Source organism: Emiliania huxleyi (assembly GCF_000372725.1).
Source record: "Emiliania huxleyi CCMP1516 unplaced genomic scaffold EMIHUscaffold_52, whole genome shotgun sequence".
Lineage (NCBI taxonomy): Eukaryota > Haptophyta > Isochrysidales > Noelaerhabdaceae > Emiliania > Emiliania huxleyi.
The window spans coordinates 1-23,945 of record NW_005198091.1 but is presented as its reverse complement, the minus strand read 5'-3'; the positions used below and the strand labels follow the sequence as shown (position 1 = coordinate 23,945).

The following is a 23,945-nucleotide window of genomic DNA, read 5'->3' as shown; positions in this document are numbered from 1 at the left end:
GGGACGACCGCGAGGTGGCATGAAGGTTGCAGCGAGAATCGGCGAGGGACTGCGAAGGGAGATAGAAAGAGGCGCAGACGACCATAAGGGATAGGGTGGGCGACGGCTAGCACCACACCCCTCTCTTTAAAATCCCTGTGAGCTGTGTGGTGGCGGCGTGCCGTCCTCCCATCCCTCCCTTGGGTTGTCTGTTTTCTTTCTTTCTTTTTTCCCCGGCCCTGGATGTCCAGTCCGAGCCTGGCTGTTCTTCACCTTTGTACTAACTAACTAACTGCAATAAGTTAATGACTGCACTCCAAGTGCTCCAAGTGCTCCCTCGCACGACACTGGGCACGCGCAAAGAGAAAACGGACGGAGGTCGCACAACGCACTCTCGGTGAACCTTCTTTTGTACTAGGCTAGGATTGAGAGCAGCCTCGCTCTCAATCCTAGAAGTCGAAGGATTGCGAGCAGCACTCCTCGCAACCGTAGCATCTCTGTGCGATTGTGAGCGCCTCGCTCGCAATCCTACATCTTCTAGGACTAAGTCTAAGAGCAGCTCTCCGCTCCCAAGATGACTGGTGACGCCTACGACTACTACCAGCGCGCTCGCAATCCGAGCAAAGTCTAGGATTGCGAGCAGCACTGCTCACAATCCTAAGCGACAAGCTTCCGATTGCGAGCAGAAGCGCTCGCAATCCTAGAACTTTCGCCGATTGCGAGCGACACCCGCCCACACAGTCCTACGACTTCTAGGCGAGAGCTACTGCTCGCAATCAGAGGCATGTTGCTAGGGGATTGTGAGCAGTGCTGCTCGCAATCCTAGACTTTGCTCGGATTGTGAGCGCGCTGGTAGTAGTCGTAGGCGTCCCCACATCATCTTGGGAGCATAAATAAATAAATAAAAACGGACACCTCTCTACTGTGAGATGGGTAAAAAGGAGAGCTGCTCTTAGTCCTAGAAAATGTAGGATTGCGAGCGTAGGCGCTCACAATCGCACAGAGATGCTACGATTGCGAGGAGTGCTGCTCACAATCTTGGAGCACTTGGAGTGCAGTCATTAACCTCACATCCAGGGCCGGGGAGCTAAGAAGCGCACCCAGCGGGCCGGATGATCGATATCGGGTGCGGGCAAGAGAGCCCTAGCCCTGGGGGGTGCGCGTTCGCAGGGAAAGGGCCGTAAAGTAAACACGGGTCTCCGAGGGTTAGTCTGCGCTTTGGGTTTCCCCTAGCGGCGGAGCGCCCCCTCTTACTACTCGGAGCTAAGAAACACCAGACACGCACACGACGTACATCCTCACTCGACGTCACCCCTCAGGGCCCCTCCGTTCGGCTTCCCCACCCTCGACTCGGAGGGGCTCCCCTCTCCTCCCGGTCCTCCTCCCGGCTCGCTTTCCGCTGGTTGGGCAGCGGCTGCGCTCGTCCGCCTTCCCCTCCTTCTTCGGCCGCGGCCCCGTCGCCGTCTCGTCCTCTCTGCCTGATTCCAATCCTTCGACTTCTAGGATTGAGAGCGAGGCTGCTCTCAATCCTAGCCTAGTACAACAGAGGTTCACCCGCACTCTCTCACATGAGAGACAAGCGATCCCACGACAGCGAGTGTGGGGACTACATGATCCGTACGTGAAGGGTGGAGGGGCCCGTCCGCAGAGCTAGGCGGCGCGGGCACCCCCCACTGGGGCCGAGGCTAAGAGGACGTCTGCCGCTTGCTTGTTGTTGACGTCGTTGACCCATTTGGCACGCCCAGGCGATTTGACCCAGTCGGCACGCGTACAAAACAAACGGTGACAAGGAGAAACCAGAGCTCACCCGGCAGTACAACGAGAGGGGTACAAGGTCGACCTCGCAGAACCCCACGCTGGGCCGGGAGGATGCGATGAAGTAAATGAAATCAATCTCTGGACGCCCCTCCTCAAGACCTCCTCGACGGGCGTTGGCAACGCCTCGAGTGGCGGCACGCCCGCCTCCGTTGGCCACTCCTACGCCTTCGGCAACACCGAAGAGAAGGCCCGCCGCCTAAACATGGGCTGCAAGGCGCGCGGGCAGCCCGGCCAATTCTTCGACCACAAGAACGGCCACGGCTACGTCAAGGCGCATCGCGGTTTCTACCACGACGCGATCTTTGTCAAGCGCAACAACTTCAACCTGCTGCTCCACGGAGACGTTCGGCGGCGGCTTCTCGCCCACCGCCGTTCTCAAGCTGCGCCGCCTCGCGCGCAAAGTCGCGCGCGGCAGCGTCGACCGCACGGCCTACTCGCCCAAGTACTCGCTCTCTTTTATGTCCCACCATGCAGAGCGCATCTCTCTCTCTGTTGTGCGAGGTGTGGAACCGCGCCATTCGCCCTCACCTGGCAACCCTGTCTGCACGTCTTGCGCGCGCGTGAACAGGGCGTTCTGTTTTCCAACAGCCTTTAAATGCCAGGGCTCCAGGCCCCACATGACGTGTGAGTGTTAGAGTTGTAAGGTATTGCTAAAAATTTCTCTCTCTCAAACGCGTATTGCGCGCCTGCTTGTTGAAGTTCTCGGCGTCGCCCGCCACCGCAAAAGAGAAAGTGGTCACGACACAAGAACACAACGCACTCTCTCACATGACCTTTGACAGCAAAAGAATTACTCGCCTGAGAACGACAAAAAAGGAAAGGGGCGCTCGCTTGCACAACGGTGGAGGGTCGACTCCTCCCCAGGAATGTCGAACCTCGCCTCCGCCGTTTTCGCCGGTGCCGTAGGGGCTGCGGCGGCACACTACTTCCTGTCGGCCGGCGCGCGCAAGCGGCCGCGCCTCGAGCCCGTGTCGACTTCGCACGCCTCGCCGGCGGCCGGGCACTACTCGCAGGCCGTCAAGAATGGAGGCGAGGTCTTTGTGTCTGGTCTCTTGCCTATCATGCCCGATGGGACCAAGCTGTCGGGAAACACGTTCGAGGCGCAGGCGACTCAGGTGCTGAGAAATCTCGAGGCGATTCTGCACGAGGCTGGCAGCGGCCTCGACCGCCTCATCCAGGTCCGCGTCTACATCACGGACGTGAAAAACTGGGGATTGTTCAACGAGATGTACGCAAACAAGCTGGGTGCGCACAGACCTGCGCGTTGCGTGGTCCCCGTTCCCGAGCTGCACTTCGGGCTCCTGCTCGAGGTGGAGGCGGTGGCAGCGCTCTAAGGCGTCACGAGTGTGCGGGCCGCGCAGGGAGAGCGGCTAAGAGGCTGAGAGAGAGGCTCAGAGGTCCTGGCACTGCTGCGGCGCGGCGGTCTCTTTGCGGGCTCGTCGGAAGGCGATGTACACCTCCCTCACCTGGCGACAGTCGAGCGACCTAGCTGTAGCTCGCGCGCCTCCAGCCTCTGCCGCGAGACCTCGTGACGCGGCCAGCCCTGCTTGTTGGTGCTTGGTAGGTTTTTGCGTGGTAATTGATAATTTATAATTTATCTTTAAATTGGTTTGCTCACTTCCAGACCACTCTCTATGTTGTTCACAGACCTTTTCTGGAGAAGAAAACAAGCGGTGCTGCGCGCTGGTCTATGAGAGGTTGCGGTGCGAGCCCTGGCCCTGGGGATGGATGGGGGGAGCTTCACACCACCACCTGTGAGTGTCCCGGCTCTCGTTGGCGGTGCTGGAGGCTGAGCACTGCGCGCGCAGCCGCCTGCCGCTCTTGGCCAGGCCGACACACCTTCTGGCGCCGAGGCTGCAGCCGCAGCGAGGCGTGCGGGGGGCGCGCTCGCGCGGCGATGCTCACGCAGCATGAGGCGGCGGCGCTGCTAACTGTGCTGTCCGCAGAGACCGAGCCTCTCGAGTCAGCAGCTGCTGCATTCGGCCGCGCCTTTGCGCGCGCCGACTGCTTCCGGGTGGGCGCGGCGCTCTGCATGCTGCTAGAGGACGGCATGCTGCCGCCGCGGCATACATTGGCCGCGCTGTACATTCTGCACAGCCTGTATAAGAGCGAGGCGCCAGGGGTGCACCCCTTTATGCCATTCCTCGTCGGCCGCTGCGCCGCGACGCACGCCTCGAGCGGCAGCGGCGGCGAGGGGGAGGCGAGTGCTCACGAGAGGCACCTGCTCTGCGCGCTGCTATCAGCCACGCCGCCGAGGGAGCTGCCCCAGCGCTCGCCCGCAGAGCTTTGCGCAGCGTGGGGTGCAGGTGCAGTGCCGCCGCCGCCGCTGCCGGACCTCGACGCGCTGAGGCGCCGCGCCCCCTGGAACCCCCCCGCTCGCCTCGCGCCTCCGCCTCCCCCCCGCCTCCCCCTCTCCCCCAGCCTCTCCGACGCCGCGCCGCCCAACCCCCCCCTCTCTGCGCGCAGGGCCACATACGCCGAGCGGGACGCCCGCGTGCCTGAGGTTGTACGGGTGGGCATCAGCCCGCTGGTCCCCGACGGCGAGACGTGCAGCGTCGCGCCCCCGCTGACCGGGGCGCAGGGGCAGCAGGCCGAGCCGGCGGCGGGCGGCGACGGCGCCGCGTCGAGCTCCGGCTCGGCGGGCGGGGAGGGGCTGGAGCTGGACGAGAGGCTCAACCTGCTCCGGCTCGGGCCTCCGCTGCTGCGGCCGCCCCCGCCGATGCTCGACTCGCGCGAGGACGAGGCGCTCTGGCTGTACCCGCAGCCCGAGGGCTCCTTCTCTCTGCTGTGGGACCACTCGATGTGCGCCGACAACCTCAAGGGCGCAGAGGTGCGGAGCGCCGCCGGCCCGCTGCTGCAGCAGCCGCACCGAGCCCGCCCCCCACGCTCCCGCCGCCCCACCGCGACACGTCTCGACACCGGTGCACCCCGCCTCCCCGGACGGCGCCTCGAGTGCACTGCGCTCTGCACCTCCACCGCCTCGGCCAGCGCCGGAAGAGGAGAGCGCGCGGCTCGGCTCACCGCTGCACGGCTGCGCGGCAGGTGCGTGAGCTGATGGGCAAGGCGTTCCGGGGGCCGCTCGTTCCGGTGCAGCAGCAGCAGGTGCTCGCCGAGCTGGAGGGCGACGCCAAGCTCGTGTACCACTGCGGGCTCACGCCCAAGCGGCTGCCCGACCTCGTCGAGAACAACCCCGTCATCGCCATCGAGGTGCTGCTCAAGCTCATGTCCTCGTCGCAGCTCACAGACTACTTCTCGGTGCTGGTCAACATGGACATCTCGCTCCACTCGATGGAGGCGCGCGCGCCGCGCCCGCCATGCCTCACCCGGCGACGAGTTCCGACCGCCGAAGCCCCGCCGCCGCTTCCGACCCTCTTGCCCGCGCCTCCGACCCTTGCCCGCCGCCTCCGACCATCTTCCCCATTTTCGCGTGCGCACAGGTCGTGAACCGGCTGACCACCGCCGTCGACCTGCCCACCGAGTTCGTACACCTCTACATCTCCAACTGCATCTCGTCCTGCGAGTCCATCAAGGACCGGTACATGCAGAACCGGCTGGTACGGCTGGTCTGCGTCTTCTTGCAGTCTCTCATCAGGAACAAGATCATCAACGTTCAGGACCTCTTCATCGAGGTGCAGGCGTTCTGCATCGAGTTCTCGCACATACGCGAAGCCGCCGGCCTCTTCCGCCTCCTCAAGACGCTCGAGTGAGTCGCGCTCGGGTTTTGCGAAGGGGGAGGGTCGCGGCCCGCCGGCCCTCGGAAAGTATTCCGTTGGCCCCTGGCGACCGTGACGTGGGAGTTATTCTAGGGGCTCACAATCTCCCATCTGTCTCTGAGTCTCCGGTCCGTATTAACGACGCATTTTAACAAGAGCGCCGGCTCGATCGCGGTGTACACGTATCGTTCGCGCGCGCTGATGTCTGTGCCGGTGCGGCCGCCACGAACAGAAGTACAGAAGACTGTCAGAACGCGGCTCGTGCCGCTGCACCGCACAGACACACACACGAGAGTCGCACCGCCGCACCGCCGCACGTCCACTGCCACACCGGCACCCCGCCAAATTCGTCATACTCGCCATCAGCACCCCGCACAGCATCGTACACCTCTCACGCTCCGCAGCCGAGGATCCTGTGGACCGCCATTACGAACTGGTCAACTGGGTGCGGCGTCGGCGTCGGCGTCACTAGCACTGCTGGCTTGGTCGGTATCTCTTCGGGCGGATCGGGAGCTGCCATCGCAGCCTCAGTCGTCGGCGTTTCCTCGCGCACCGCAGGCACAGCCTCCGTCGCAGCCTGCTTCCTGGAGTACGAACGCTTGACAAACGCGGTCGACCAGCACATGGCGAGGCAGAGAAATACAAACGTCAAGACCTGGTCCATGGCGATCGCGCTCTCAGCCACAGCGCTAGAGTTCATCGTAGCGCTCTCAGCCACAGCGTCCATCGTATTGTGGCGCTGGGATTCGCCCCGTGTTTCATTAGCTGCATCTCCTCTCTTTAAGAAACCGAGGCGGCGCGCCTCGCTGCGGCTGCAGCCTCGTTCTTCCAAAATCCTGCTCGTGCAGGTGGGGACCCTGTCCTCGTCCCATCCCTCGTTTGAAGTGCGTGTTTTCTTTCTTTTTTTTGCAGCCTCGGCACCAGAAGTGAGAGAAGACTGCTTATCAGCTGGTCTGCCGCCATGTGGGCCTCCGGGCCCGCTGCGGCGGCGCGGCCGGTTGAGGCCGGGCTCGGCCCGGCCCGCGACGGCTGGCCGCCGACGAGCGCGCTCGCGCTGCTCGTCAAGATGGCGGCGGTGGCGATTGCGGCGACAAAAGTTCAGTCGTACAGCGCTCAGGCGCCTGTCGTCTTTCGTCTTTTGTCGCATTTCGCACACCCGCGCGCTCCGCGAGGGCATGAGCCTTCCGCGATTCGATCCCGCAGCCAAAAGCTGCTCGCTCGAACCGCGGCCGACTCTGCCATCGCGGCCGCAGCTGTTGAGCTCTTCGCAGAAGACTGGTGCCTCATATGCTGCCTCCCTGCGGATGCTGCCGGCGAGCCTGGCGGTCCGCTGTACTACAAGGATGTGCTGACTCGATTCTACCTCGAATTCTTCTACCCCCGCGACCCCACGAACGAATGTGACAGGACCATCGGGTCCTTCAGCCTCCAAAGCGGGATCACCCGAGAGCAGCTGAGCCTGCCTCTGGCCTCGCCTCCCTCTCCTTCAGGCATTCGTGGCATCCGATGGGTCGCCCAGAGTATCGACCTCTGGCTTGTCAGCCGGTCACTTGATGACACCATGAAGTACAGCGATCGCCATCTCGCTGGCCTCTTCGCAGGCCCCCCCGACCGCGTCGAACTCATCGGCGCGGGCTCTCTCGGCTACGGGACCGGCCCCAGCTTCGGCTGAGGGCTAACAAGCTGCCGAGCCCAAATCACTGTGAGAGTCGTGATTTCTTGTTGGTCTTTAAAAATCTCTCTCCCCCAGAAGTGTGTGTGTGTGTGTGTGTCGGCCTGGCCAAGAGCGGCAGACGGCTGCGCGCGCAGTGCTCAGCCTCCAGCACCGCCAACGAGAGCCGGGACACTCACAGGTGGTGGTGTGAAGCTCCCCCCATCCATCCCCAGGGCCAGGGCTCGCACCTCAACCTCTCATAGACCAGCGCGCAGCACCATACATGTAGGAGTTGTTTTCTTCTCCATAACAAGGTATGTGAACAACAAGAGAGGGGTCTGGAAGTGAGCAAAGTTTAAAGATAAATTATAAATTAGCAATTACCACGCAAAAACCTACCAAGCACCAACAAGCAGGGCTGGCCGCGTCACGAGGTCTCGCGGCAGAGGCTGGAGGCGCGCGAGCTACAGCTAGGTCGCTCGACTGTCGCCAGGTGAGGGAGGTGTACATCGCCTTCCGACGAGCCCGCAAAGAGACCGCCGCGCCGCAGCAGTGCCAGGACCTCTGAGCCTCTCTCTCAGCCTCTTAGCCGCTCTCCTCCCTCCGCCGCTGCCGCATAGAGGAATGGTCAGGTGCCTGCCAATTCTTGCACTGCTCACACCATCGCTCGGAGTGGTGCTGGCTCCGCCGTCGCGCACGCTGATCCTGTGGCGCGGCCGCTCGCGGCACACCTATGGCTTTGACGGGCCCTTTGACCTTCCACGTCACGAGCTGTCGGCGCTGCTGCCGCCGGACGCCGTGCGCCTGGCCGAGGGCAGCCCCGACCAATCACTGTGCTGGGCCGAGGTGCAGACGGAGGCGTCGCGGACGGCCCTCGCTGACGCCGCGGCGCGAAGCGTGCTCCTCCACGGGGTATTTGAGGTTGCCGCCACCGCGGGCTGCGCCGAGGCGGCCGGCGCCGCTGCAGTGGCTTGGCAGGTGCAGCAGGAGCAGCAGCAGCAGCAGCAGCAGCAGCAGCAGCAGCAGCAGCATATGCCGGCTCTCGAGCTAATCGACCTGGCCGAGCCGAATCTGCGAGCCGACGCCCGCGCGGCCGCTCTCGCTGACTTTTCCCGCGGGTGGGGACCGGGCGGCGAGGCTGCTACCGCGGCGGCGTCGCCTCCGCGGCGCGAGTGGGTGCTGCTCCGCGAGGATGGGCCTCTCTCGCCGCACCACTTTGGGTGGCGCTCCGCGACCGGCGTCGCCGCGAGCCGTGGAGCGCCCGGCCGCTCCCTCCGGCGCCCGTCGAGTGGGTCGCTCGGCCGCCGCGTCCCGAGCCGCTGCCCGGGGAGACACGTCCACGACGTGTCCGAGACGCGTCCCGTTAGGCTGCTCGGCAGGTACGCCCTGCGCAAGAGGCGGCACAACGCCGCCACGGCGATCGAGCCCGAGCTCGGCCTCCTCCTCCTCGCCGCGGCCTCGCCGACACCGCCGGACCGGTCTCGCGCGAGCCTCCTCCCATGAGCCTGCCCGTAGGCTTCCTGCTCGCCAACCTGGCGCGCGCCCGGCGAGGGAGGGCACCGCACGAGCCGCGCCTCGAGGAGCCCTCTCGGGAGCTTCTCCGAGCTCGTCCCGTAGGCGAGGGAGCCGCGTGCTCGATCCGTGCTGCGGAGGAGGCCGCCTCCTCGCCTGCAGCCCTGCTCTCCTCGGAGCCTTCTTGGCACCTTCTCGGCACTTTCCTCACAGGCGGCCTCCTCGTGTGCGCGGCGGCCTTGGGCGCCACCGCCGTGGGAGCCGACCGCAACGCGTCGGCGTTCGCGCACGCGGCGGACGACTTTGCGGCGCTGGCGCTCGGCGAGCCCACTTTCGGCTGCGGCGACGTGCTGTCTCCTGCCGGGCCTCTCCTCGGCCCCGAGGCTGCGGGGACGTACGACGCGGTCGTGTGCGACCCGCCGTACGGGATGCGGGCGCCGGTCCTGCGCGAGGGGGTGGGCAGCACGTGGCAGCAGTCGGTGCCGTCCGACCTCTCCCGCGCGCTGCTCTCCCTCTCTGGCAGCCTGCTCCGTCCGGGCGGACGCCTCGCCCTCTTCCTCCCGGCGCGCGGGGAGGAGGCGGGGCCGCGCTGTGGAGAGGGGCGGCCGAGGGACGAGCCAGCGGTGCACCAGAGTGTCTGTGAGCAGGCGGAGCTTCCCTTTGAGGAGCTCCTCGCGCGGCGGGGCGGCGCCCACGGCCTGACCACCCTCCTCGCCCGCCGGCAGCGATTCCACACGCGCAAGTCGCGACGCGCCGGCTCGCGCGGCCTCCCGCGCGCGGGCGCAGGCTCGGGCGCGTTTGCGCGCTGGCTCTGCGTCTTTGAGCGGCCGGCGGCCGGTCCCGCGCCGCCCCACCCTTCGCTCGCGCCCAGCCGCGTCGCCGATCGAGGCGGCGGCGGCGGCGCGGCGACGTCCGCCGCCGCCATCCGAGGCTGCACCGACGCTGTCGGCGCGCGAGCGGCGCTCGAGGCGCGAGGCGCGTCGGCGGACCTGTACTGCTACACATCCGCCATCGCGGCGTGCGGGCGGGCGGCGGATTGCGACGCGGCGCTCGAGCTCTACCGGGAGATGGTCGAGGAGCGCCGCATCCCGCCCGACACCGCCGCACTCAACGCGGCCCTCGGCGCGTGCGAGCGGGCCGGCCGCGGCGACGCCGCGCTGCGGCTGCTGCGCGAGGCGGAAGCGCGCGGCACGCCCCTCGAGCCTGGCTGCTACAGTGCGGCGGCGCGCGCCCTTCTACAGAGCGGCAGCGAGGCGGAGGCGGCGGCAGTGGCGGAGGTTGAGCGGCTAAGTGCAGCAAGGGCCAAGGGCAAGAAGGGCAAGAAGAAGAAGAATGTGGGCGTGGGCGATACGGGCGCCGCTAGGCTCAACGAGGAGATGTGCAGTTAGAGAGCTCGTAGCGAGCTCGATTTTGATGAGAATTTGATGAGAAATATCTCAATTTTGAGCAAAAAAAACGCCAAAAAATCGGCGCCTGCGGCGGGCCAGCCTCCGGCGGCGCCTGCGGCGGGCCGCCCGCCCCAGACCCTGTTTACACCCGAGCTATGCCCCACGACCTGAGCCGGAGCCCCGGTGCTCACCCATGGCGTGTGCCTACTCACTCAGGCTTCACTCGGCCCAGATCTGGTATGAAAGGACCCGATTGGGGCTTGGACGGAGCCGGGACGACTGTCAAATAGGCCGCCATGCGGAGGATGCGATTTTGCCCCTCTCATGATTTCCGCACCGTGGGGGCAGGAGACCTTTTTAAACCGCACTCTCAAACATCCGCGGCGCACCAGTCGCAGTATATGGAGCCGGACAGCACGCAGCGGAGTATCACTCGCACGGCCCGTGGCACCTCCGTGCGGCCGCGACCGCGGCGAAGCGACAGAGGAGAGACGAGAGCGGCGGCTGCAGCGTGGCACGAGGGCGGGTACAGTGACGAGAGTCGTTCGAGCTTGCCCTTGAGGACGGAGTTGGTTTTCGCCTGCGCGGCGGGCGAGAGACGAGCTCGTGAGACGGCGGCGCGGGCCGAGCGCCGCGCTGCGGCTCGGTGGTTATGCCGCGATCGCGGGCGACACAGCGAGCGCGGAGCGTCGGGATGGAGAGGTGGGAGCGAGAGCGCGCGCGTCGGCCGTCTCGGGCCGGAGCGAGTCGTGCTGACCTCAGCGCACGCTCGCGGCGCCTCGAGGCCGCGCGGCGACGTGCAGGATACGGCTTTTGCGGCCGCCGTCGAGGCGCTGTCGAGGCGCCGACTTTGCCGCGCCCGTACTCCACAACGGCGATTCGAATTCGGACGAACCCAGGGTGTGCGAGGGCCGCGACGCCGAGGCCGGCACGGGACGACCGAACGCGACGGCCGCCGACCAACCACGCAGCCGCAATCACAGAATCGGCTCAACACTCCCTTCGGCGCGAGTGGAGCTGCGAAAATCGAAAAAACTGCGCCGCCACAAGTGAACTGGGCAGGAACGGCTTCGCGGAATATATAGAGGGGGCCGTATATATAGAGCGGCAAGGTGATATCGCACCGCCCGCACCGCCCAAGGGCAGATCGCGTGGCGGCCACAACCGCGCCCACCTCCGTCTCCCACCGCGCCACTCTGCGGCGTTCGGGCGGTGCGATATCACCTTGCCGCTTGCCGCGCCGGCGAATGAGCTCGTCGAGGAGGCGCTCGCCGGCGGCACGCGCCTCTTCGTCGCGTCCTACGTCGTCGCGGAGAATGCGGTGGCGCTGCGCGACAGCGATTTTGTCTTCTTCGAGGAGCTCTTCGCGAGGGCGCCCGCGGGCACTCTCTTTCTTGTGCTAGAGACCACGCATAGGCAGTTCCCCGCTATCGCACGCGCGGCGTGGCGTGGAGGGGGCGACGCAGTCGCCGCCGCGTGCCCCCGCGTGCGATCGAATCGCGGCTACTCGCTCTGCCTTTTGAAGCGTTCGGCGGCCCCTGCCGGCGTGGAAGGTGGCGAGGCCGACGCATTCGGGCCAGAGTCAGAGGAGCTGTCGGAGCTGTTCAGCCGCTTTGAGGAGGACGACAGGCGCCAGCGGCGCAAAGCCCTGGATGAAGAATCGGTGGGATAGAGCAATGTTCCATCCCGTGCTTGGCTTTTCGTTTGTTTCGGGATGACCTAAATGCTATAAAAGTAGTCCTCGGGGGGGGCGCCCCCCGGCTCCTCTGGACATGCCTATGCCAGGGCGCAGGGGTGGACGCTGGACAGAAGATACGGGGAGCGGACCCTGAGTTGACCAGGGGTTGTGCGCTGGGTCCTCCTGCTCGGCTCCAGCCAGTAAACAAGTCTTGTCATCAACAGAGTAGATGGATCTGACCTCGGGGCCGATGTGACCAAGCGCTGGTAGCGTGGTTTTACCTCACACTCATGGTCTCACAGTGTGCCGGCAGTCGCTGAGCAGTGTCGCTCACACAAGCCGCAGCACAAGTGACTGAGGGCCAGTGAGGGCGAGCCCATCGCTGTGACAGCTGTGGCAGCCGCACAGTAGGCTGTGTCAACTGTGCAGAGTGTGTGAGCAGCAGAGGAGCTGTTCTCCAGGCTTCTGTCGCAAAGAGCTGCATGCCACCGAAAGCGCTGTCGAGGTTCGCCGAGCGCGGCGCAGGTTGAGGGAAGCCGCCACCGACGAGCGCGTTGGACTTTTCACTCCGGACAAAAAACGCGGCACAGCGGACGGTGCGGGGCGTGCCGCAAACTTAGCGGCGAGGCGCGGGACCGTCTGTGGCGAGGTGGGTCGCGTCCCTCGATTTCCTCAACTCAGGGTCCGCTCCCTTTAGCGACACACACAGACACACAAACGCAGGTGCAGGTAGGTGACGTGGGTTGCCCAAGCATGTGCGATGTGGTCGGGCGTGAACCCGGGCGGTTACAGGAAAGCCAAGTTGGCGCCCCGAGCCGCCCAGGCAGTGTGACGCGACGCCGGACGCCCGAGTCGACTCCATCTTCAAGGACGCTAGGGCGGCACTCGTCCGCCAGTTTTACTACACGGCGAAGAGAGCACAGCAAACCGAGCGGGAAATACGCCTTCGCATACCCGGATGGCAGCCCTCGCCTGGGAAAGGACCAGTCAGTAGCAGAGTGGGAAACTTGGAGCACTTGGAGTACAGTCATTCACCTCACATCCAGGGCCGGGGAGCTAAGAAGCGTCCCCAGCGGGCCGGATGATCGGCATCGGGCTACGGGCTAGAGAGCCCTGACCCCTAGGGGGGTGCGCGTTCGCAGGGAAAGGGCCATAAAGTAAACACGGTTCTCCGAGGGTTAGCGCGCTCCTGCACGAGCCAAATCAGGATTTCATTTAAAATAACGCAGAAAAATGAAGACCCCGCCAAAATGACGTACTCCCTTCCTGACTTTTTGAGCCGCAACGGGGTCTGTGTGAGGAACTTTCGCGAACTCATGTGGGGGCTCTCTTCTTCAGAATTGTTCTTCTTGTTTTTCAGAATTGTCAATGGCAAACAATGGCGCAGAGCGTCCACGCCCTCAGAGCCGCTCGCGGCCTCCTCCTTGCACCTTGGCGGGAGCTCCGGTCCCGTCGCTTCGTATCCATGATTGGTGCCAGCTGGACGCACCCCTCCGTGTCCCACTTATCAAATTTGTGCAGGCGAGAGTACTCCCCCGAATTCCAGCGTTTTTCATATTTCTCATCTCCTTCTCCTGCTATATATACCAACAGTGCGATACTTGGCTATCGCACTGTTGACGCTGCCAGCCGATCGCCTGCAACGGCCCGGTGTACATCACCACGTCGCCGACCGGCGCGGACAGCGGCTGCAGTATCACCACCGGCGTGATCGTTCCTCGCGAAGTCGTCGACAGCCGAGGTCTCGCGAGCCACTCGTCGGTTCCCTGCGGGAGCCGCTCCTCGATTCGTTGCGTCTCCGCTCGGTCGTCCATCGCCGCCAGCCGCCTCGGGTAGCGTTCGGTCGCCAGCTCTCCAGCTCGTCGTTTGGTCACCGAGGAGTCGGAGCGAAAGCACGCCTGAAACTCCAGGACCCTGGGACGCATCCCTCCTTGTCCCACTTATCGAATTTGTGCAGGCGAGAGTACTCGTCCGAATTCCGGCGTTTTTCATAATCTCATCCTACTACGCTACTAGTACCGCGCTCCAGGTTTCCCCTAGCAGCAGAACGCCCCCTCTACTCGGAGCTAGTAAACACCAGACAAGGACACGCGACGACACACACTCCCCCTTGGCGACGGCGTCCGACCAATCAAAACCCCTCCGCCCGGTCTCCCTGCCCCGGCTCCGGTGGGGTTCCCCCTCCCGCTCGGTCCGTTCTCCTGTTTGCTTCTCGATGGTTGTACGGCGGGCGCGAGGCCCGACCTCCCTCCTAGCCTTCTTTGGCCGCGGCCCCGCCGCCGTTTCGTCCTTGGGAAACCAACGGGAAGCCGAGCCAGCTTATTCTCTCCCCTCGCCCGAGGGGGGCGGTTACAAGGGTAAGCTCGCGCTCCGCCGGATGGAGGACGCCAAGTTGCCTCCCACATCGCGCATACTGGCCGCAAAAGGTCTCGCGCCCCTCGATCCGTACACGGCGATCGCGTTGGCCGAGGCCAAAGAGAGCAAGATGCGCGCCGAGGCAGATGCTGCCGAGGCGCTTCGGCGAAAGAGCGAGACTCGTCGAGCGCTGGACGAACAGGTGAGGCTCAAGAAGGAACGCGAGCAGCTGGAGAAGATGGATGGTGCTTGGATAGAGGAGTCGCAGAGGCAGCTCAAGGACTGGCAGGAGGCCGAGCAGAAGAAGAAGGCCGCGGTGGTCGGGCGTAACCAAGCTGTCAAGGAGCAGCTGGGGCTACAGCTGGAGGAAAAGCAGAGGGCCAAGGACACCGAACTTGCGCAGCAGCGCGAATATGAGATAAACCTCCTCAAAGGTGTGCAGAGGGAGATGGAGGAGGAGCGCAAGAAGGAGGCTGCGCGCAAGGCGGAGGAGAAGCGCAACATGGAGGCGGTGATCAGCCAGAACGTAAAGAACAAGGCCTTGGCTGAAGACAAGATCCAGCGCGAGAAGGATTACCTGCGCAAAAAGGAGCAGGAAGCGAAGGAACGCGAGGAACGGATGGTGCTGCAGCGGGCGAGAGCAGAGGAGGAGCGCTTGGCGAAGGTGTGACCTGGCCGACCTGCCACAGACCAACCATCCAACCCGCAAGCGTTGGGACTAAGTCAGGGTGCGGTCTCTCGAAACCTAGGTGGGCTCGGGACGCGGCTCCGAGGGCGGTGAGACAATGCAGCAACGGCAGGAGAGGATTGCGCGCGAGGATGAGGCGCGAGCCGACGCGCGGATTGCGAAGGATGCCGCAGACGCGATTGCCAAGGAAGCGGCAAAAAAGGCGATCCACGAGAAGATGAAGAAAGAGTGCCTCGATACTCTCGGGATGCAGCTGCGCGACAAGGAGATGCGGAAGCAGGAGGACGAGAAGTTGCACGAGTCGCTCTCCGTGCACGCGCGGCAGGAGGAGAGGCTGTACCACGAGAGCGAGCAACAGAGAAAAGAGCAGATCAAGGCCAAGAATCTGGCGTATGCCGCCGAGCTCAAGGAGCAGATTAAGATGGAGCGAGAGTGCGGCTGCTCTCAGGTTGGTTGCTCTCGGCCCAAGGGGCTCGCACAACAGCGGAATTGATTGCTTCTAGGCGCAAGCTGCTCGAGCCCTTTGAAATCTCAAAGGCTGAGCGCGAGATCAACAGGGGGCTGCTGGAGAAGCTGAGCACTCAAATGACCACGTCTGCGAAGAGATAGAGTGTGCTAATAGCGGCACCTTGGAGAGCCGTGCCCTTGAGGTTGAGCACTGTGTGTCGCGCGTGTGAGCGAATCGGTGCAAGGCAGGCGGTGAGCCAGGTAGGGATGGAATCAACAACATTTTTCTGAACCACATGCGTGTCAGGACTCTCCTCGTACTAGGCACAGGAGGAGTCTTACGCACAGGACTGGTCTGCACACAAAACACCATCCGCCACGCCGAGCGCATGTCCCCCATTCAAGCCTCGCCGCTCGAATCATCAGCAACGGCAGCAATCGGTGTGCTTCTAGTAGCGCTCTTGGTGTGCCTGATCGTTTCTCCGTGGAAGTAGTCGCGGGCAAAGGAGAAGACATCTGCTGGCTTTTCGCATAGGATTGAAGAAACGAAGTCGCACAGAAGCGCTTCCACCTCCCGATTTCTCATTTGCCACTCCTCAGAAGCTTGACCCTGCTGTTCGAGACTGCTGTCACCCTGCCGGCTGCTCAAGCCCTGCTGGTGGCTAGCGTCGGCCTGCGTGCGCGACATTCCACAATACGGTTACGCTTGGGCTCGTGTTTCCTCGCGTTTTTGCGGAGAATAAATTGCGGAGGCCTGGAGCCGGCCCTGGATGTGAGGTTACTGACTGCACTCCAAGTGCTCCAAGTGGAGGAGGCGAATGACCGCAGTTCAAATTCAAGTGCTCCTTGTGTCCGTGTCCTGACTGTGACGCGGAGCGGCGCGCGAGGTGGCAGCCAGGCCGAGTGCGGCGCACGCGCATGCACAAGAGAGAGAAGAGAGAGAAGTTGGTTAATAAAAATCTCTCTCTCGCATGCACCCAGAGCGAGCAGCGCTCGGCGGTGGCCGCGCCGGCGAGAGAAGGCACGTCGAAGGGTTGAAATTTCCAGGGAAAACAGAGCACAGAGGGTGTTTGGTGCTCCATTCTGGAAACTCGCGAATTTCCCTGAGTCTGAGAGCTGGTCTGGGGCAAAATCTGAGGCAAAATTGAGGGAATCGACAAAATACCCAGGCAGGCGGTGCAGGGTGATTTCCAGGTATACACGGGTTCTCCGCAAAATCCCGGCATTTTGCCGATTTGGCCTAAAATCGGCTGATTTTTGGGCCCTAACCAGCCTCCTCAGACTCGGCTCAGAGCCCAAAATTTGACGATTTCCACGGAGTTTTCCCGGGAAAATAGAAAAGAGAAAAAAAGGAAAACAGACGGGGTGCGAGAGGCAAACCTCAGACAGCCCAAGTCAGCAGGCAGGCAGGCCACCTTCGAGTACGTTGGTCGGAAGAGCCACACCGGACATTAAGAGAGACAAACAAGAAGAAAGGCAACGTATGAGAGAGAGCGAGAGCGAGCGAGAGAGAGCGAGAGCGAGAGAGAGAGAGAGAGCGAGCGAGCGAGAGAGAGAGAGAGAGAGAGAGAGAGAGAGAGAGAGAGAGAGAGAGAGAGAGAGAGAGGGGGGGAGAGAGAGAGAGAGAGAGAAATGAAAAATTCTGCAACTTGTGCGTGACTTCACCACGCAGCTGCCGCATGTGCACGCATGGCCCGCCTGCTCCCCGGGTCGCGAGGAGGCGAGCCGGCGCTGCATTCGACGCGCATCGAAAAGGTGCCCGCGTCGCCGCTTCGGAGCATCGTCGGCCTTGCCTCCATGTGCGACTGGCAGCTCCTTCCCGACCCTTCGAACCGGTCTGGGCAGGCCGGTCCGTGCGAGGCGCGCGGGTTTGTCCTCGCCAAGAGGCGCTCGCCGCCACGTTCGATCTTTGTATCGATGAGGGGCTGCAGCCAGGACGGCGCTGCGGTCCTGGCAGCCGTCGCCAGCTGCATCCTGCCGCAGCTCACTGCTCCCGTCGTGCTCTTCTCTGGCTCAGAGGACTGCACCTTGCCCACCGAGGTGAACGCGAGGCTGGCGCCCCACGGCCTAGAGACGAAGCGCGCGATCCAAGTCCTCTGCAGCTCCCCGCTCGTGGAGCGCTGGCTCGTCGAGAACCTCGTGGCACCTCACCCGCCAAAGATGGTGCCGCTCCCGCTCGGCTTCAACCCAAAGGAGTGCGCCTCGCGGTACGAGGAGCCGGTCTGCGGCGAGCTGTGGGGGGCGGTGCGCGCTGCCGCGCAGGCGCCACTCCGTCACCGCCCGCTCAAGATGCTCTGCGTCCACCGCGGCGCCCGCTCGGCCAGCGCAACCAACTCATCTCAGTTTGACCTGCGCAAGCGGGTGAGCGCCCATTGCAAGCCCGGCGGTGCATGGGCGCATCTGGTGCACCGACCGCGAAGGGTTTCGTGCGCCGGTCGGGGTCGGTGCGTAGAGCCGGGTGAGCGCATGCGCCACGCCGACATGCTCGCCACCATGGCGAGAGACGTCTCCTTTGTACTTTGCGTGCACGGTGGCGGCCAGGATCCGGCGCCAAAGGCATTTGAGGCACTTGCCGCGGGTGCCATCCCAATCGTGGAGCGCTCGGCACTGGACAAGGCATATGCCATGCTACCTGTTGCCTTTGTGGACGACTTTGAGCCGCATCAGATCACGGAGGAGCGGCTGCGACATTGGCGCGCCGCGCTCGCCCCGCGCCTGCTCGACCCGGCCGTGCTGCCGCGCAGACTCACGCTCGACTACTGGTGGCGGTGGGCGACCGACGGCACTGTCGCGGCAGCTGGCTCTGCGCCGCGCACTGCGCCAACCCGCCTTAAGTCCCCAGCCGCCAGTGGGATGAGCAGCCGTCTCGTGGAGCCTCTCGCCTTCATCCACATCCCAAAGACGGCGGGCACGAGCATCGAGGACGTCGCGCTTCGAGCGCGGCGCCAGTGGGGCCGTCATGTCCGCGGCTGGCCCGGCGGCGACTGTCCGTGGGGCCGCCTCTGCTCGGCGAGCCCCGCCGCGGGCCCGCGCTGCAATGCGTCTGCCTGCGACGGGACGTGGCAGCCGTGCAGCCCGTGGCACATGCCACCCAGCATGTTTTCAAGCCACGGGACCCCGGCGCCAGCGTACGCTCCACCAGCCAACCGCACCTTCTGCGTCGTGCGCAACCCGTATGACCGCGCCGTCTCGCAAATTGAGATGGAGCTGCGGCCCGAGCGGCTCAGCTGTGAGCAGGTGAGGGCAGCGCTCGACCAACGCGTACGTCGGAAGATGGCGCGCCTGCGGGACGATGCCATGTCGACCACCAACGACTGCCACTGGCTGCCCCAGTGGGCCTACGTCGACGGTGCGACGCGAGCCGACGCAGACGGTGCGCAGTGCGGCATCGTCCTCCGGTTCGAGCGGCTGCCGGAGGGCGAGTTTGAGCGGGTGGTGAGACAGCGCTTGCCAGCGAGCGGCCTCCGGAGACTAAAGAAGCGCAAGCTGGCTGGAAACTGTAGCCTCGGCCTAGCACATCTTAGCGCCGCTTCTAAAAAGCTCATCGCGCAGGTGTATGCCCGCGACTTCAAGCGCTTCGGCTACCCTACCTAGAGGGCCGACTGAGGAAGACAATCTCTCTCTGAGAAGTTGGGAGCTGGGGCTGCAGCATGATAAGTGGGGCTGCACGCTGCATGGGCGGGGGTCCTGCACAACTCGCGACTTTGGGGTTGGCAAGCTAATAGATACTACAAACGTGCATGGAGTTTAGCCTCAAGTTGGCAGTGTGGGCCTAATCTCATTGATTTAGCCTCACCACATCAAACAATAGAATAGAGCTTAGAGGGCAGAGGGGCTGCCGCCTCTCGGATACTCGGCCATTGCGCATTGGTCCAAAACGGCCAGGCCCGCGCTCGCTTAAGGCTGATTGGCTACACAAGCGGTCTACCTCCAACGGGAATCTGTCTGGGAACGCGTGGATCGCTCTGGGCCGGCGCGGGGGCCCCCGGCCCACACCGTGCGCCGCGCAGCAGTGCGGAAACGGGGCTCCGGCTCTACTAGTCTCTACTAGCACCGACTTCCCGATTAAGCTAGGTTAATCAGAGGGCAGATTTGGAGAGATCTCGAGGAGTACATACAGATAGACCCTCCAACCATCAGAAAACTCCGACCTGATCGGTCGTACTGACCGCCGACAGATCACTCCAGACAGCAGACAGGCCGACGTCTGCACGCGGCCGGCCGGGCGAGAGGCTTGACACGATCCGACCCTGCGACCCTGACGCTGCTGCTCTAGCTATCAGCCATGCACTGCTGACTGCTGCCACAATGTGCGACCTGTGCTGGCCCACTTGGCGGCCTTCCCGGTCAGTGGTGAGGCGCAGTTCAGAGCTGTCGATGGCGCGATGCCGCACTGGTCCCACATTGGTGACACGAGACCACCAAGTTTGCCGGTCCAAGAGAGAGGCACCGGCGCTGTCCTGAGAAGGTGCGTGGTCCCTCTTGACTGCCCATGCGCGCGAGGCTGTGTAGGCATAGCCTCGAGAGTGCCAGCAGCCCATCCGAGGTGACGCGCATTGCGCCAGAAGCGTGCACGCAGCTGGAAGGACACCTTCCTACTGGCCGTACGATCAGGTCGTCACTGAATGCTTAATACTAAGGCCGCGAGCTATGCAGGTGATCAATTGTGCATCATGGCACGGTCAGCTGCGCCGACAGGCTGTCGCAAGGCGTGATAGCATGGCCGCAAGTACGCCGAATTCCCATGAAAACAAGTAAAAAAATCGGGAAAAAAGAAAAAACTCAAAAAAATCGGCGCCTGCGGCGGGCCATGGGACCCCATCTCCCCCCCGCATGGACACCCTCTGGGCCCCCCGCGCCGGCCCAGAGGTGGATCGCCGGCCGCGGTCCGCCCCCCCCCGCAGGGTTACGGTTTAGCGCCGACAGACAGCCCTCTCCGCCACCCTCGCCCAGGGATCTACAATGCTGTCTTACTTAAATCTTAATTAAGGTCCGGCCTCGCGGCCTGTGGGCACTGCAGCCTGCGCTCGGCACCGGGCACCGCCTCGGTATACAAAATGCGCCCGCGGGCGGACCCTCACAGACCACAGCTCAGAATTTTAAGAATTTTACAACAAAGCTCCCTCGCACGACAGTGGGCACGAATTTTAGAATAGAATTTTAAGAATAGATGAGCGCGCGAAGTCCAGGTGCCCGGAACGGCGCGCCGCGCAATGGCACCGCCGTCCAAAAGTTGCACCCCCTCGCCCTATGCTTCGAGCCTCATGCGGATTGACGGCGGGGAGCAGTGGGCGCCACCGGCTGGGCTGGTGCGATGAATACGATGGATGCAACGCTGAGGCTTGCTGCTCCAGCGTGGCCGCCTCTCGGCGCAGGGTGGAGCCCAGCTCACACTTCAACCGGACCACCTACCTCGAGAGTACATCGCAGGAGAGTCCCTCGCTGCTTCTGCTCTATCATATCGAGAAGACCGGCGGGGCATCAGTCAGGCAGTGGCTCGATCGAAATGTTCAGCGGTACGTGCCGCGTCTGGACGCCGTCGTTGAGCCGGCTGACGCGGTGCGGTTCTTGTGTTCGCAGTTCCACGGTATCATGGGTAAGAGGTGCCGCAGGTCTTCATCGCAGATCGCGGTCTGTGACCGACACTTGGATACGCCTCGCAGGAGCGAGGCCTGGAAAAATGTACGCGTTGCGGTGCACTTTGGGGGAATGTCGGCCCTCGCCTTCTTCATCGAGAGGCGAGCCTCAAGCTCGACTGCCACATGTTGCAACCTCCCTCCCAGCCCCACCCCCCTCCCAGCCCTACGTTCCTCCCACCTCCCACTTCCCCCAGCTAATCGCATCGCATGACTGCCCTCCCAGCGTCGAGCCCGCGCTTGGGCGTCTTCGCGATATGTACGCTTCCGTTGGCGGCACCCTCGTCACCGCGACGCTCGTCCGTGAGCCCATCGCCCACCTCTTCAGCGCCTGGTACATGTGGCCGCCTCTCGGCGGCAACGAGACCCAGCCGGCTGACTTCGCCACCTGGGCCGAAGGCACGGAGGCGGCACAGGCCGGTCTGCTGGTTAGAGAGCGGAGGGACGTGATGCACACGCGCTTCGCGCCCAAGGCGAGGGGCATGCACTCCTCAGACAGCACCAGCAGCAAGCGGTGCTCGATCCTCGAGGAGGCACGCTCGCGGCTTGCGCGCTTCGACATCGTCGGCGTCACCGACTGCGTTCCAAGCCTCCTGCGCAAGCTCGAGGCGCGGCTTGCTCTCCAGCCGCCGATTTGCAAGGCTGGAGAAGAGTACAGCCAGGCCTCGACGGGAAAGCTCCACTGCCTCCCAGCTGCCGGCGAGGAGCGGCCTGCGCGTCGCGCATGGGCGGGAGCGCAGTGGCCGGTGTACGACCACGTCGTGCGCCCAAAGCCTTATGGCCGGCCGAGAGCCATACTAGAGGCCGCTCGTCGCTGGAGCTGGAGCAATCTCCGTTTGGCGCAGCGCCGACGTCTCCTCGAGCTGACAAGATGCGACGCGAGTTTGTACGCCGACGCCACCCTACGAGCAATTCGCCCCCTAGAAGCCGCTCAATTCGTGGGCCAGGAGTGCTGGCCATCGGCCCATCCGCTCGTCGATCACAACCTGCCGTCCGAGCATTCGTACTCGCATTCTACTGCTCTCGCACAGCCCTTCTCGACATGCGCCGGCGACAGCGGCCGCTGCGGTGCAACGCCGGGAGATATTGTCTTCGTGCGGCACCACAAGACGGGCTGTGTCCTGACGCACGGGATCCTCAAGACGCTGCAAGCGTTCTGCGGCTGGCCGGTCGATACACACAGCGAGTGGCCAGTCGCAGTCAGCAACGGGAGCCGCGCGACCATCTCAACGCGGTTGACATTTTTGCCGACGAGCTCCGACTTTGACCCCAGCCGCGGCGAGAGCTGCTCCCCATCCTTTGCCTCGTACCCAACCTGCGTCACTTCCCCGGTGGCGCAAAAGCTGGAGCGCGGCGTACGCTACGTGCAGATCATCCGCGACCCGTTTTCCCTCGTCGTTAGCATGTACAAGTTCCACCGGTCGAACGCCGAGTGCAGGCGTGACCATCACATGAAGACGCTGTGCGCCACACTGAGGCGACTCCCGGCTGATCTGGGGGTGGTCATGGTCGCCGAAGCTGCGGCGGCAGATACCCTGCCGACTATGGCGACTCTGCATAGCGCCCTGCAAAGCCACTCCCGGCCCGACCGCGTTCTCACGCTCCGCCTCGAGCAGTTCACTGCGGGCGCCAGCTCTTTCGACGCGGCGACACGACAGCTGCTCCGATTCTATGGCGTGTCGCAGGCGTGCCTGATCCCCGCAATGCAGGCCCTCGCAGCGCACGATATATCGCGCTGGAACGAGGTTCAAGTGGCAGCTCAGGGCGAGCACCTCACGACGAGTCGTCAAGTGGCCGAGCCGTGGAGCAACGCCTCCTTTCTGACTGCCGTCTTACGAGGGCATGGCGTAGTAAGAAACACCCTCGCGCGGTTTGCGAGGCAGCTTGGCTACGCGCATCGCTCTTAGCCGTGTAGCTACGATATGTGTGGTGTTCATGTGCGCCACACGTGAACTCTGACTCTTAATGCCTTTTTTCGGTATTCACTAGGAGCAGGCTGGCTCTTGAGCTCGCCTGATCTCAACAGTGGTGGTATCGCTTCCGGGGGACGACACGTGCGGGGCAGACACAAGGCCGCTGGATGACTCAGGAGGAGAGCCTTGTTGGTCGTTGCTCGAGTCGGTATCCGCGAGGGGAGGGGGAGAGATTGCTCTCGGAGGTGGCGCCGCCTTGTAGATGGGCATCGTTGCGACACGAAGAGACACCTCGTCAGAAGCCATCGCTGCGTGTGCCGCTGCTTGGATCAAAGCAGCTGCCCGATCGAGCTCCAGCTCTACCTTTGATCGCTTCGTCTTCTCAGCCACCGTCACGCCCTCTTTGACATCTGCTGCGACTCTAGAAGGCGCAGTGTCTGCGGTGTTGCCTCGCGATGCACCGCAGCCCATCGTCCACGACGCCGCAGGCGCCGTGCCTGAACCGCGAGGGGTGCGAGCGCAGCAAGGGGGGCCAGACCAAAGAACGTTTCAACAATGCGAGAAGAAAAAATCGGGCGGAGTTGCCAACTGCACTCCAAGTGCTCCAAGTGCTCCGGGCCCGATCGCACGCACGGACAGTCGGAATGGACGGACAGACATAGATACTCGAGTAGATCGACACCTCTCTCTCTCTCTCTCTCTCTCTCTCTCTCTCTCTCTCTCTCTCTCTCTCTCTCCCCCTCCCTCTCTATCTCTCTCTCAAGTCTATGTGGCTCTTACGACTGTACGAGCAACGACCAACGTACCCGAACGAAAAAGAAAGAAAGAGAACAACAAAGAAAGCAAGATTTTCTTGCATTTTTGCTCCCGGCTGAGGGAGCAAGCAAGCCCACTCAACCCCAAGTACTCACCGTTTTACAGTGGTGTTTTTTCCACATCGGCTGCAGCCTCTGCTGGGGCGGAACGCGCGGGGTTTTCGGCGCGATGCCCTCGGCGAGTACACGCTACTGCTCTGCCGCAAGCTCTCCTGCGCGCGCGTGACGTGTGGGACGCGTGCGCTGCGCTCAAACGTCGCGATTTGGCGATAGGCGCTCGAGCCGGCGCACAGCGGATAGGTGCGCCGCGCAGGGGGGGTCGGAGGTGTGAGAGAGGGGGCGTGGGTCG

At 63.6% G+C, this 23,945-nt stretch overlaps 6 protein-coding genes across 6 annotated transcripts; all 6 read left to right on the top strand.

The window, feature by feature from the left end:
- Positions 1–2,663: 2,663 nt before the first annotated feature.
- EMIHUDRAFT_212232 (Endoribonuclease L-PSP) lies at positions 2,664–3,131 on the top strand (the record flags this gene model as incomplete). Its single annotated transcript, XM_005766127.1, has 1 exon — positions 2,664–3,131. One exon carries the CDS (start codon positions 2,664–2,666, stop codon positions 3,129–3,131), a length of 468 nt encoding a protein of 155 aa, XP_005766184.1.
- Positions 3,132–3,561: 430 nt separating this feature from the next.
- EMIHUDRAFT_422004 (hypothetical protein) lies at positions 3,562–5,514 on the top strand. Its single transcript, XM_005766126.1, has 4 exons — positions 3,562–4,146; positions 4,264–4,627; positions 4,840–5,091; positions 5,235–5,514. Exons 1-4 carry the CDS (start codon positions 3,695–3,697, stop codon positions 5,502–5,504), a joined length of 1,338 nt encoding a protein of 445 aa, XP_005766183.1. The 5' UTR covers positions 3,562–3,694; the 3' UTR covers positions 5,505–5,514.
- Positions 5,515–6,471: 957 nt separating this feature from the next.
- EMIHUDRAFT_451886 (hypothetical protein) lies at positions 6,472–7,254 on the top strand (the record flags this gene model as incomplete). The annotated part of the gene is made up of 2 exons (XM_005766125.1): positions 6,472–6,910; positions 7,001–7,254. The coding sequence occupies 2 exons, from the start codon at positions 6,472–6,474 to the stop codon at positions 7,180–7,182; spliced, it is 621 nt and encodes a 206-aa protein (XP_005766182.1). The 3' UTR covers positions 7,183–7,254.
- A 534-nt stretch (positions 7,255–7,788) lies between these two features.
- Positions 7,789–10,064, top strand: EMIHUDRAFT_103625 (hypothetical protein; the record flags this gene model as incomplete). Its single annotated transcript, XM_005766124.1, has 3 exons — positions 7,789–8,416; positions 8,782–9,155; positions 9,324–10,064. 3 exons carry the CDS (start codon positions 7,789–7,791, stop codon positions 10,062–10,064), a joined length of 1,743 nt encoding a protein of 580 aa, XP_005766181.1.
- Positions 10,065–10,716: 652 nt separating this feature from the next.
- On the top strand, positions 10,717–11,736 carry EMIHUDRAFT_212227 (hypothetical protein; the record flags this gene model as incomplete). Its single annotated transcript, XM_005766123.1, has 4 exons — positions 10,717–10,766; positions 10,868–10,964; positions 11,048–11,113; positions 11,206–11,736. The coding sequence occupies 4 exons, from the start codon at positions 10,717–10,719 to the stop codon at positions 11,734–11,736; spliced, it is 744 nt and encodes a 247-aa protein (XP_005766180.1).
- Positions 11,737–14,119: 2,383 nt separating this feature from the next.
- Positions 14,120–15,278, top strand: EMIHUDRAFT_103624 (hypothetical protein; the record flags this gene model as incomplete). The annotated part of the gene is made up of 2 exons (XM_005766122.1): positions 14,120–14,761; positions 14,847–15,278. 2 exons carry the CDS (start codon positions 14,120–14,122, stop codon positions 15,276–15,278), a joined length of 1,074 nt encoding a protein of 357 aa, XP_005766179.1.
- Positions 15,279–23,945: the final 8,667 nt, after the last annotated feature.

Excerpts from the sequence above, each read along its gene's own strand:
- EMIHUDRAFT_422004 (XM_005766126.1), top strand. The coding sequence starts at position 3,695 with ATGCTCACGCAGCATGAGGCGGCGGCGCTGCTAACTGTGCTGTCCGCA. Across the intron at positions 4,147-4,263 it reads CCGGACCTCGACGCGCTGAG|GGCCACATACGCCGAGCGGG; the intron begins GCGCCGCGCCCC and ends CTCTGCGCGCAG. Across the intron at positions 5,092-5,234 it reads TCTCGCTCCACTCGATGGAG|GTCGTGAACCGGCTGACCAC; the intron begins GCGCGCGCGCCG and ends GCGTGCGCACAG.